At 43.5% G+C, this 12,319-nt stretch overlaps 1 protein-coding gene across 1 annotated transcript in view; it reads right to left on the bottom strand.

The window, feature by feature from the left end:
• The window catches only part of TRHR (thyrotropin releasing hormone receptor), a 693,546-nt gene that overhangs the window by 575,638 nt on the left and 105,589 nt on the right, over positions 1-12,319 (bottom strand). Inside the window, exon 2 of the mRNA XM_085605090.1 lies at positions 11,239-12,132. Within this exon, the coding sequence (XP_085461216.1) occupies positions 11,239-12,033 (795 nt within the window). The 5' untranslated portion in view covers positions 12,034-12,132. The remainder of the gene's footprint in view (positions 1-11,238; positions 12,133-12,319) is intronic.

Below are 12,319 nucleotides of genomic sequence, written 5' to 3' on the forward strand. Positions count from 1 at the left end.
ACCTGGATCCGGTCTGCTCTAGATAAGCTCGCTCCTGAGCGACTGGAGATGACCCGAAAAAAAGGAAAGGGAGCTCCATGGTTTGACGCCTCACTTAAGGAAAATAAGCAAGCCCTCCGCAAGGCGGAACGTAGGTGGAGACTCAATTACTGTCCAGCAGAGTCATCAACTTTCAAGTCACTTCTTGCCAGTTATAAGAGGGATATCCTGGCGAGGAAATCCGCCTTTTATGAAAACAGAATTAGGGAGGCCACAAACAAACAAAGGCAGACCTTTGTGATTTTAAGGGAACTCATGCAGCTAGGCGACAAAAGTCTTGCAGGAGACCAACCCGACTGTGATACCTTTCAAGGTTTCTTCCTTCAGAAGGTACAGGATATCCTGATGGATATTGCCACGCTCTCGCTAGATTGTCTTTGCCATCCTGCTCAGATAGTCAGCTGCAAATTGGGACCTTGAAGAGCTTCCCATATATTGATGGAGCGTGACTGGCGGAGCTTGACGGCCATGTTAAATCCGGCTCCAGCACAGATCCCTGTCCCCCGAAAATTTTCAAATTGGCCTTGCCTTGTATTCAGCCTCAGCTGCTGCACTTACTGAATGCCTCACTAGAAGCGGGCTACCTTCCAGCCCAGCTGAAGGAAGCCAGAGTCTCCCCACTCCTCAAGAAAGCGGGAGACGATGCTAAGATACTGAAAAACTATAGGCCTATCTCCCAGCTGCCTCTTCTGAGTAAAATCTTAGAAAAACACGTCCTGAACACTTAGCCAGCTATCTGGAGAAACACCATCTACTCCATGCCAGGCAGGCTGGTTTCTGGCCACAGCATAGTACAGAACTGGTTATGGCTACGGTTACCGATGAGTTGAGAGTCAGAGCAGACAAGAAACAGCCATGCGCTCTGATTCTTCTAGACCTGTCGGCAGCATTTGATACAGTCAGCCATACCATCTTGCTGGACCGTATTGCTAAGCTGGGGATATCAGGACAGGCGTTCAAGTGGTTAGAATCCTTCCTGTCTGGACGCACTCAGAGGGTCCAGAGGGGTGATCAGCTTTCTGGGGATTAGGGAGGTGACATGGGGTGTGCCCCAGGGGTCTGCTCTATCCCCTTTACTTTTTAACATCTACTTACAACCACTGATGGAGGAGCTTATGCGTAGGAACTGCGAAATCTTTAATTATGCTGATGATACTCAGCTGCTGGTGCAGCTGAAAGAAACAAGGGAAGCCCAGGAATCAGTGAGGAATTTGCTCAGATTCACGGTCAATTGGATGACCAACAACCTCCTGAAGGTGAATGCTGAGAAAACGGAGGTACTGGTGCTCACCAACCAGGCCAATCCCTGGGGTGATCTGTATTGGCCCCCAGAATTAGGTAAAACTCCCACTCCTGGGACCGTGGTAAAGAGCCTTGGTCTAAAGATTGATGCGGATCTTACCATGGCCCCTCAAGTCTCGGCTGTGGTGGGCTCCTGCACGGCTGTGATGAGGCAATTACGCAAGCTGATCCCTATTCTCTCAGCCTCCACCTTTCAAACCATCGTTTCAGCGACTGTCATTTCGAGGCTGGACTACGGCAACGCTCTGTATCTCGGCTTGCCACAGAAGCTGCTGAGGAAGCTGCAGGTCGTGCAGAACGATGCAGCCAGACTGATTTTTTCCCTACCGAGAAACTCACATGCAACCCCACTCCTCTGGAAGCTGCACTGGCTGCCTGTGAAGTTCAGGGTTCAGTTCAAATGTCTCTGTGTAGCCCATAAGGCACTCTTTGGCAACGCACCAGAGTACATTAAGCAGCGCCTGGGAGGTATGTTCCCGGCAGAACTTTGCGCTCAGGTTATGCCTCCAATCTGACTCAACCCAGATTTAAATTAAAAACTAAAGGAGGCAGTGCCTTTTCAGTGATTCTTCCACAACTTTGGAATGAGCTACCGGCCAGTCTGAAGGAAGATTCACAGCTACTTTCCTTCAGGAAAAAACTTAAGACGTACCTATTTAAAAAGGCAATATTCCCGGCTTAATTAGAGATGGCAGAGGGTATCGAGGTGACATTATGCTATGTTCTTTCTGTTGAGCGCTTAGAGACCGGCGGTGATAGGCGCTATATAAAAACCTTATAACATAACATAACTATCACAGTGCCTAGAAAATAAAGGTTTGGCGACATGTGCTTTTAAAGACAGACATGACAATGATTCTGCATAAATCAGGGAATATGGCAACTTCCTTTATCTACATTTATGAAGATTACTGCCTTCATGAACTAAAATAGAGTTGGGCCTATATAAGATGGAAATCTGACCTTAGGGACTTTATGTCACTAACTGCAGCATTTTCGAGACTTCCTCCTTAACACTGGAGCTCATCTTATCAGAAAGCCTGTAGATTTTACTCTTCACAGGCATTCTGTCCCCAGTGTCAATATCATGGGCAGGGTAAGGGAGAGCCTGACACCCTCTACTGACCCACCCTGCTCTTTGGAAGGGAGGACCGGGAGAGGTTCACTTTCCTCCTCCACTCCATCATTCGTGACCGGGAGCATGGTCAGCTCGGACCTCTCAAAGTGGGGTTTTGAGGTGATTGATGTGCCAGGTTCCTGGGAGTCTTGAGGTCCACCAAGTAGGTGACCTCACTGTTGCACTCATTCACCTCATCAGGTCCAAACCAGCGGACTTGCAGGGCCTTGGGCTCCACAGGCTCCACAGGCTTCATATCTCATACTTTTTGGCAAGGCTGAAACTTGACCAGAGCGGCCTTCTGGTCATTCCTCCATTTCATAACCTCTTGGCTAGCTTCTAGATTCTCTTCGGGTTTTTTCCAGAAGTGCTTCATCTAGGTACAGAGTGCCAACATGTAGCTGACAACATCCTGGATGAGCTTTCCAAAGAACTTGCTTCACCAGATTTAAACGTCCTCTCACAGGGTGCCTGTACATAAGCGAAAATGGTCTGAGGTCAACCCTCTTCTGTAGTACCTACCTGTAAAACTGTAAGCAAACAAAAGGCATGCAAAGAGGATGTCTTACTTCCACCTCAAGGGTTCGGATAGACCCATGATCATACCTTGAGGGTTTTGTTGGAACTTTCAGCAAGCCCATTAGTTTGGGGGTGGTAAGGAGTGGAGAACATGGAGGTTACTCACACTCCTTAGCACATGGACTTCATGTATGCCAACATGAAGTTGGTATCACGGTCAGATACCACCTACCTGGGGAACCCCACATAGGTAAAGATCCCCATAAGTGCCCTGGCCACCGCTGGTGCAGTCCCCGTTCTCAGAGGTATATCCTTCGGGTACCGGGTGTCATGGTCTACCAAGGACCCACAGTCATCCTGACAAGGGTTGTGGTTTTTACGTGTGGGGGGTACTCACCTCCCACAACTTCTGTGAGTACTATACTAAAATGTAATCGCTTTGTAAGGAGATACTTTCCTTCAGTTTTTCTAGACTACAGACAGGAATGATCAAAGAAATGTGGTAGCCTTTTACTGCTGATGCAATATGCTTTGGGGATATTTAGTTAGTTCTTTCAGTCTACTCCCCTCCTAAAAACTTATATCTGTGATTTCTTTGATCCTTCTATTCCTCCAATCTGGGTGCATATTAAATGGGTGCCATTTATCTAATCTAACTATGAAAATTAAATTGGGCTACCACGACGATTGTTTACAACGGTTCTGCCCCATTTCTCTCCACATGTAGATTAGCCCCCTGCTCTCCATTATCATGACATCTGGAATGTACTAATGGATACACACATGATTAATGTTCACAAAGAAATTATGTTTTGTTTTTTTCTTAAATCATATATTCATACAAACTCTGAAGTTGATGCTTTATTAGTAGGGATTCTAGCCATTTGTATTTTCCAATTTGAAATCTAATGACATTCATGTGAAAAACCTTAGGTCCAGTCATTGGCCTGTTGAACTGCCAAATTAACAAGATTTAAATTTCGTTTGAAATGCTGCAAGCTTTGGCCTCAAATTCGTCTTCATTCAACAAGAAGTATTTTATTGCAAGTTCAATTTACTCTGACAAGGTCCAAATACTGAGTGCATTCCTAAGGGTAGTTGTGCATGTTCTCATAATTTAAATAAGTTAAGAAATTTACTGGAAATCCTAAGAATTTTTTTTTTTTAATGGATGGCAGGGAAACCACATGTTGTTATTCATTTACGTCCTACAGGAGTTCAGAAAAGTGCGAAGACGGGAAGGATTGAAAAAAGATGAATCACCGGAGTGTCTGCCAGGAAGTTGAGATTCCCAAACATACTGTAGAGCAGTGCTTCCCAGAATTTATGAACCATAACCCAATTTTTAGAACAGCAAACTTTTGCAATCGACCTAGCTATAATGGACATGAGGTGGCCGATTTTTTTAAATGTAACTAAGACATCATATGGTAGTGCACTGACATTAAAGACAGCACATTTTCTATGGAAATGGCGACTAAATTTGAATAGACGCACAGTTTTACCGCTAAACTATATTGAACACAAATTATAATGTGTGGAAATTGATTTTCAGTGAATATGTATTATTTGTGCATCAACAATTAAAGTGCCTTGATTTGGTTTGATCCTATTAAAATCTATTTTCCATCACATTTCAGCATTGCTAAAAAATGTACTTCCATGTTGTTGTATGTTACAAAGCATGGCATCCTACAGCCCCTCCTTTCAAACTCCCTATAAACAGGATTGCAACATAATTCACTTTCCTTTTCTGTCTCTGATTGCAAAGTGAGAGAAGTTTGTAAACACCAATCCACAATTAAAAAACAGGCAGCAGTTTAGCAGAAGACATAGTCTGACATTTGACATCTGTCTTCGAAGCGCAGCAAGTTTGACAAGATAATTGTAGAATCTAACAGCATTTTTATGTATTGCTTGGACTTTCGTGAACTCCTTAGGGAAACACCGCTGTAGAGGATAAACTTATTGCTGACTGTCAAATTGTGGATCACAACAAGATCAACTTTCCTCCAGATTTAAAAATATGCCCAGGTACGCTATTTCGATGGCAACATTCTTAAGGTGGATGTGGTGTATCCGTTCGCAACAAATCACGGCTAAAAAGTGAAACTGGAATTGGTTTCCATTTACGATCGAATATTCGGACTAAAGTTATGTGTTCATTCCAATAAGCTTTTATCTGTTTTTTAGGTTAATTGAGATCATCTGAAACCTATATTTATGTGCTTGTTTTACCACAAACCAATGTATTGGTATTATGTCGGGATAATCTTGCTTTTTGCACAAAGTGTTTTTACTTAAGCTTTTTAACTTTTTTGATCTGTTTTAACTTTTTACCTGTAACGCTTTTATGACATAAAACTGTTGAATAAAGCATTCTTTGATTTGGTTTGATAAATATGCAGGTACTTGAGGAAACTTGTAAAAACACAAAGAAAACACTCTATGCCTTATTCACAACTATCTATTTATCTTCTTCCTAAGTCATTTGATGTTAATGGCTACTCTGGTATTTGACATTTTCAAATCAGTCAAGCAAAAGATAATAATTTTTATGTCATTGCTTGGTGACCTTTTTCTTCAATTACAACACTGATTCATACTATACCAACCACAGCAAAGTCTGCTCTTGAGGCTTAAGAGACTTTTACAAGTTTTTTTCAAATGAACTGCTAAACAAACATTTACTTAAAGTAAGGGGCCTTCTTATGATGGGCTCCCTCATACAGAATCTGGCTACCTGCAGCTGGGATCTGTACTTCCAACTCAGAACTTACTATGTTTAGCAGAACATTGCTACAAAAATCAAGCTCTTAGTTACTCAGAGTGCTTTAATGAGTCTAGTCAGAACAGTGATTTTCTTTTGTATCAGCCTAGAATCGAATATGGAAAAGTTGTGCATAAACAATCATCATCCATAACTTTCCCATCTTCCAGAGTAAACCTTCATTGTAACATAGACACTTTTTCCACAGTACTACTCTTTCAAATGTGGATGGTGAGAAAATCAATATTTTTTTACCACAATGCAAATCATGGTGTCTATATGACATACTAATAAGGGTACTGCCTAGACAGAAGACCACTGTCAATCCCAAACCTCCCTACAGCCTAAGGCCCATAGGCATATATAGTGATCAGATACTCAAATGGTTAGACTCTGAGAAACAGGACAGTAGGGTAAGGTAGTACATGAGAGAGAAGGTATGTCTGTACCTTTGAAGACCTAACCCACTTCTGGAAAGCAAGTATGCAGTATTCAAGCAATACACAAGAGAGGTATCAAACAAATTAAATAGTTGTTTACCCGCTTCCAGGTAGAGGGTGGCAGACCTAGAGGAGACTAGAAGAGGCACATGCTGTTACCTTGGTTCTGATAACTTCCAAATGAAAAGAGACCAAAGATGGAGAACTATGCACAGAGAGATACACTGCAAGATCGCAAGCAAGGAGGAGGGAACATGAGGGAAGTGTAAGAAAACAAATAGCATGGAATCCTAGGGAGCGACCAGTTGACGAATGAGCAAAGAAACCACCAATATGTAACACTATCAGGCAGGGTCTGTCCGTAGTTCTGAGTAGCAGCTTTATGCCATCCAGAACAAGAGTCAACAGAAGAAATTCTTCCCTTCCTTTCCTTTCATCTTCTCTGTAGTCCATCACTGTTTGGGAAAATTCCCTGTATCAGAATGGTTACTGTTTTGACTTTGGCCATGTTTAGCTCATGAATGAAGACTCTCACATCCACCATGCAAGCTTGAGCATCAGAATCACCAACCCTCCACCGACCCGACACACCCTGTCAATTTCTTTCTCTTGTAACCACCTGAAGGGCATCACAGTGTATTCAAAAGGACTATATTTTTTATTGAAAGATGTTTTTTATTTATCACCTCCTTTAGTGTGCAGTATGTTGAAGGCACCTCAAAGGCTAGTTTGGCTACCTAGCAAGCTATGTGTGACATGACAATGATTAGAGAGGTTAAGAGTAGAGTATATTGTTTCTTCATAATAATTTCAATTAGTTCATGGCAGTCAATGCACATTCTCAGTTATCTGAAGAAGATTCGTACAACGAATATTGGGACTTTTGCTTTGAAATGGAATGCCTTATGAGCTACTTAGGTTGGTTACCAGCAATGCAATTTTTTATTTGCTTTATTCTTCATCATCTGTGTATTCTATTTATAGTGTGTAGTATGTATCTACAAAGATAGCAGACACACTGAAATCAAGATGGACATTCATTGGTAACAGGCCTGGAGTAAAAGACAAAACCATTGGAATATTGAAGTGTGAATATTGGACAGTAGATGGGAACTTCAAGGGACTCAACTCCTCTTGGCTACAGTGCAAGGCTGAAAATTAGAGGTATCTATCAATTCAGGACACCTTCATACACTGTGGTCAGCTGTGCTCTAATATATGTTATCCTCTTTTCTGATGTAGCTAGTTTTGGTGTTAAATAATGGCCGTGTGCACCCTCTTTGTGCTCCCCGATGCACCATGGTATTACAGAGGGGGCTGTGGACACATGTGCATCCCCACCTGTAATATTGATAGTGCTGGTGCACATGTAGCACAAGCGATATCATAAGAAGGTGTTACTTCATTTCCATTGGAGTGTGGCACCATGCAAATGAGGAATACATTTGCCTCTGCACCCTTGCCAAAGCATCGATGCAGGTCCAGAGGCAAACATGCCTTTAGGAGGCGCACTGAAAGTGCACCACAAAAAAGTGCCAGACTTTCAGTGCACCTCCTAAAGGCAGCCCTCTGGAGGGGAGAAAAAGGGTCCCATGAAGACCGCAGACATACCCTGCAGGGGGGTGCAGTCACTCACTACACCCACCTACAAGGAGATCTCTCTCCCCTCTTGATAGTGCAGGCAGATTACCACCTGCACTGTGAAACACATTGCAGCTTTTAAGCAGCTGCTCCGTATTTCACTTGAATGCACTTTCCTGGGTGCCGCACAAGTTGACAGCTGCCCTGGGGGCAGCACAGTCTTTGTAATATGGTGCACTGTCCCTCTTTGTACCTGGTGCACCTTTTGAAAGGTGCGCCAATCAATCAATGAAACATTTGTAGAGCGCACTACATACCCGTGTGGGTCTCAAGGCGCTTGGAAGAGGGGAGCGCACATGATTGAACAGCCAGGTCCTGAGTAGCCTCCCGAAGGTCAGCAGGTGTTGGGTCTGTCATAGTCTCAGTGGGAGGGTGTTCCAGGTCTTGGTGGCGAGGTGGGAGAAGGCTCTCCCTCCGGTGGTTGTTCTTCAGATGTGTGGGACGGTGGCAAATGCGAGGTCGGTGGAACGGAGCTGGCGGTTGGGGATGTAGAAGAAAAGTCGTCTGTTGAGGTAGGCTGGGCCGGTCATGTGGAGTGCCTTGTGTGCGTGGATGAGGAGCTTGAAGGATATCCTCTGGTACGTCGAGGATCAGTCGTACCAAGGCGTTTTGGATGCGTTTCAGTCGTTTGATGAGCTCGGTCGGGGCTCCCGCGTTGAGGGTGTTTCCGTAGTCAAGTCTGCTGCTGATGAGGGCCTGGGTGACTGTTCTTCTTGTATCTGTCGAGATCCACCTGTAGATCTTGCGGTGCATGCGGAGGGTGTTGAAGCAGGAGGAGGAGACGGTGTTGACTTGCTTGGTCATGGAGAGCGTTGAGTCGAGGATGATTCCCAGGTTGCATGTGTTCTTGGTGGGTGTCGGGGCTGCCCCCAGTGCCGTCGGCCACCAGGAGTCATCCCAGGCTAAAGGGTTGGAGCCGAGGATGAGGACCTCCGTTTTGTCCGCGTTCAGCTTCAGTCGGCTGATCTTCATCCAGTCGGTGACGGCCTTCATTCCTTCATGGAGGTTGGCTTTGGCGGTGATGGGGTCCTTGGTGAGGGAGAGGATCAGTTGAGTGTCGTCAGCGTAGGAGATTATGATGAGGTCGTGTTGTCGGGCGACATATGCGAGCGGGGCCATGTAAATGTTGAACAGTGTCGGGCTGAGGGAGGATCCCTGGGTTATGCCGCAGATGATCTTGGAGGCTTCGGATCAGAATTGGGGGAGGCGGATGCTCTGGCTTCTGCTGGAGAGGAAGGAGGTGGTCCATTCCAGGGCTTTGTCTCGGATCCCTATGGCGTGGAGGCGTGCACGTAGTGTGCGGTGGCAAACAGTGTCGAAGGCGGCGGAGAGGTACAGGAGGATGAGGGCTGTGGTCTCACCATTGCCCAGCAGGGTCCTGATGTCATCGGTGGCTGTGATGAGGGTGGCCATAGGTCAAACAGGGAAAGTGCACTGTATTCATAATATGGCCCAAGGTCGGTAGTTGTGAAATACAGTGCTTCATTATTTTCCTACCTTTCAATGTTACTCTATTTCACTGGGGTCTGACTATTTGGCACTTGAGCAGTGCATGTTCTCGGAGGTCTCAAGTTGTAGGAAGGCTTGGAAGTGGCAGCATGGCATATGTGTTTTCGGTGCCATGATAGTTTGCTAGACTTGCATATAGTGGACCCACCAGCCAATTCCTTTGCCACTAGGATGCAGGTAATTGAAAGAATTGAACGGGAATTAAAGACAGCAAAGGCTGGAAGCAAAATATAACCAACATGTACACTGTAACAGTGAAATAATGTATTCATTTATAGTTTTATACAGCGTCTAACAGGCCCAGTGGCGTCTGTATGATTTATACTAGGAACACAGAAACAACTTTACACTTAAGAATCGAGGAAGTTACTTTACCTTCTTATCAGCTTTATATAGGAACAGATTCCAAAACTGACATTATCAGGTGTTAAACAGCTGACGAATCAAACCAATGGTCCTTATTTGAGCTTATTTCTCAAACAAAGGCCTTTTCACATACCTGATAATCATACATATCAGTGTCAGGTCATTGTTATTTAGAAGTCATTCAGCTGAGAAATGGATGGATCATTTAGGCATTGTAAATGGAGATTAAAGTCTCCTCTAAATATTCAAATAGATGAAGGGATTGTTTTGTCTGTGATTAGCTCTATTAGTTGTTTGATACATGCACAGTTATAGCCCGATGGATAACAAATAGTGGGTTTTTTTTATCGGGGGACTCCATATTCATCTTTAGTTCTTCACCGAGATAATGATTGGAATGTGCAACAGTTTTGAACTATCAAACTTTTGAGTTGGATCACGTCTATTTCTTTAAATGCTACCACTCTCCCATTTTATCTTTTATCTTCAGGTGCTCGAATGAGTAGTTTGGGGAGCCCGGAAGTTAATGGCTGGTTGGGAAGACTATTAAGCCATTTACCTGTCAATATTAGTCCTGGGTGATGCCTGAAGTGTCCATGCAGGGTTGAGCATGAGATCTACAAGTGTGCAGTAAGTAATATACCAACTGAATAACGGTTCTGGTTTGGGTTGTGGCGATAGTTACCTGCAGAGCAGGGCTTGGAATAATGTGTATGCTCAGTTCTAGAGCCCATTAGAGTGGGAATGTCAGAAAGGTTAGATGGAGGTCTAGCTTTGTTTCCAAAGTTGATACCAATACTTGTCCATTCAGAAAAAGTATTTGATTACTTTATGTATAAGGATCTATGTTCTTATGGGTTGGGGTATGCAGCAGAGGAAGGTACTGTCGGTCCTGAGGACTAATGCTAACAGACAGGACGTGGAAAAACTACAAAACTAGGGCAAATTATTCACTTTTGTACAAATACATGAAACCGCCTAAATAATGTATAGCTTGTATCTGTCATGACACTTTCTGAAGGACCATTCCACGTGGTACTTTCAAAATGACAATTATTGATTATTCAGATATTTGTTTGCTTGGTTATTTATTTGTATTTGTTGTGGGGTATAATTGCTGTATATTTTTTCCAGGCATCATTCCGCCCATCCTGATGGATATATCTCATAGCTGCGCACAAATTCTAGCACTTCTTATGCCTGCACCTAAAATCATAACCACTCCTGGTTATATATTTACTGCCTAAGTTTAAAGAGTCACTCAAATTGCTAGGCAATCAGCTGTGCACAGACTCTTGACAATACCACCTGCACCTTCCTAACTTGACACAATGATCAACCACCAGGTGTGGAAAGGCACAAGTGATGTCCAATTTGCTCAACGTTCCTTCACCGCTTAGTCACACAAAAAGTCCAGGCACTTACCAATATCACATAGGGCCTTTCTACATGTTGGCCAAGTGGGATATCTGCATGGTAATTTGTAACTTGGTAAGGTACTAACATCATGATTACAGTTTGCCATATTTCCTTACCTGCCTTCTTGAAGAGATCGTACTGTTGCAACACCGGCTCGACATTTTGGAGTTGTATCCCTTGTTTTTATGAGATGAATCATTTCTCCATGTCTTGGAATTTTCTTTAGGGTCTGAGGGAATGGGGTTCAGAAACAGTATTCTAGCAATTAGTCCATACAGAACAGTGGCCAGAGTCATTGGAACAACAAAAAAAATGGCAAAGTCTAGCAAATATATCGGAGAGTATAAGCTTCTAGGCACCTTGTAGTCACACTGAACTACTACAGCATCTTTGTATGTGGATGTTTTGAGATCGAGCAAGAAAAACCACATCAGGCAGTAAAGAGATGTGAAAGTCCAAACAAAGATGATAATCTTTTTGGCTCTTGAAATTGTACAAAGGAACTGTGCTTTAATAGGATGGCAGATAGCCAGATATCTCTCAATAGTAAAAGCTGTAATTGAACATGAAGACGCGTTGATTCCCAGGTACTGGAGATATGTAATGCAGATGCACCCGACATAACCATACACCCAGGAACCATAGACACTCTCAGTGATGTTAGGGAGACCAGCAGCCACCAAGACCATCAGATCTGCAATAGCAAGGCTCACCAGGTAGCAGTTGGTTGGAGTCCTCATATGTTTGGTCCTGAGAACCACCAAAACCACCATAATGTTACCTACTATGCCCAATCCACAGATCAAAACAACCAGGAAGATAGTGACCACTTGATACTCCAGACCAATCCATTCTCTGTTTTGGAGCACAGTCTGGTTGTTCAGCAAATTAATATCAGTTCGGTTTTCCATCTTCACTGGATAGAAATTCTCCAAAATGTGAGACTTTCTCAGTAAGACATTTTCGCAAATGCTGTCCTTCAGTTCATTAATCTAGTCGATGTTTCCTTCCTAGGGAAAAAGGGAATAACAATATAAGTGTATTTCATCACAGTTCATCATTTTATGCTATACTTTTTGTCTATCATTCCTCAGTGATCATTGTTCTTACTCTCTAGGTTGCATTTATTAAATATACTGGAAACCTATTCACTGCTGTCAGATATATAGGACTGGACTGATTGTCAGCTGCCTCTAA

Source organism: Triturus cristatus, chromosome 5_1 (assembly GCF_964204655.1).
Source record: "Triturus cristatus chromosome 5_1, aTriCri1.1, whole genome shotgun sequence".
Classification (NCBI taxonomy): Eukaryota; Metazoa; Chordata; class Amphibia; order Caudata; family Salamandridae; genus Triturus; species Triturus cristatus.